At 65.1% G+C, this 1,237-nt stretch overlaps 1 protein-coding gene across 1 annotated transcript; it reads right to left on the reverse strand.

Moving 5' to 3' along the window:
- Positions 1 to 10: 10 nt before the first annotated feature.
- On the reverse strand, positions 11 to 249 carry EMIHUDRAFT_259122 (hypothetical protein; the record flags this gene model as incomplete). The annotated part of the gene is made up of 1 exon (XM_005758388.1): positions 11 to 249. A coding segment is annotated over one exon (239 nt), but the record flags the coding sequence as incomplete, so codon positions are not given.
- Between the last annotated feature and the right edge of the window lie 988 nt (positions 250 to 1,237).

Genomic DNA, 1,237 nt, shown 5'->3' on the forward strand with positions numbered 1-1,237 from the left:
GAGCCAGCACGCGCGCTCGCTGATGACGTACGTGAAGGCGAGGCACTGCGGGTGCGCTTCGCAAGCCGATCGACAGTCGGACGACGACGCGATGTTGTATTGCGCGTCTATGTCCGCTCCGAGAAAGTCGATCTCGTTCATGTCCTTCTTCGGCGCAGGGTTGACTTCGTGCATGACCCACACGAGCGTACCGAGCCACAGGACAGACAGCGCGACCATGCCGAGGAAGTAGTGCGCCCGGCCGAGCATTTTGCAGCCAGGAGTGGTGTTGCCGCAAGGCGCGCGACACACATTGACGTGGCGGCGTCACGGATTTTTCTTCTTTGAGCGCTCTTGCCCACAAAGCTGCCCTCCAGCGCGAGCGAGGCGTGGAAGAGCAGCGAGACGGCCGCGGCGCGAGCGATGTCGGCGGGGCCGTCGCACGAGACGGACGAGAGAGAACAAAACGCGCAATTCGCTCTCACCTGGCAACCCTGTCTGCACGTCTCGCGCGCGCGTGAACAGGGCTCCAGGCCCCAAATGACGTGTGAGTGTTAGAGTTGTTTGGTGGTATTGGGTATTGCTAAAAATCTCGAGAGAGAGAGAGCCAGAGAGGGCGCGCACGAGGAGCTCCGTGGGGAGGTCGAGCAGGCGGGTGGGGGCGTGCCTCGCCGAGGGAGCGGTGGTTGCGGCGGCGACAAAAAAAGAATCTTCGGCGGGCACGTCGCGCCGCATGGTGGCCGCGCTGCGCCGCTCGCCGCTGGCGCGCGGTTGAACGCGGCGCCGACTCCGCGGCGGCGCCATCTCACGCAGCGGGGCGCGTCGCGTCGTCGGCGCCAAAACAGACGCGAGCTCGCGGCGCGGCCGCGGCAGCAAAAACAACAACCGTCTACTTCTCCTTCTCTTCTCGTCTTGTCGCAGGCGCACACGCGCGCGACGTGCGCTCGTTCGCCGCGTTCGCTCCGCGAAGGGCGATTCGAACCGGGAGCCAGTCGGCGCAGCGGCGGCACGCGGCGGCAAAACGCACGACGCTCACCTCATGGAGATGCTGCGGCTTTGGCACCTCCTGATATAATGCTGATTTTTTGCTGAGCGGGGCGGAGGCACGCGGGCGGCGGAGGCGGCGGCGGACGACGTCTACTTCCCCTGTGGTAGCTTAGCGATCAGGGAGGATCTACCTGTTCGGCCTCGAGGAAGCTGCTGGGGGAGAGGGGGGGAGAGAGGAGAGGAGGAGAGGGGAGAGGATAGAAGAGGAGAG

Source organism: Emiliania huxleyi (genome assembly GCF_000372725.1).
Source record: "Emiliania huxleyi CCMP1516 unplaced genomic scaffold EMIHUscaffold_8677, whole genome shotgun sequence".
NCBI lineage: Eukaryota > Haptophyta > Isochrysidales > Noelaerhabdaceae > Emiliania > Emiliania huxleyi.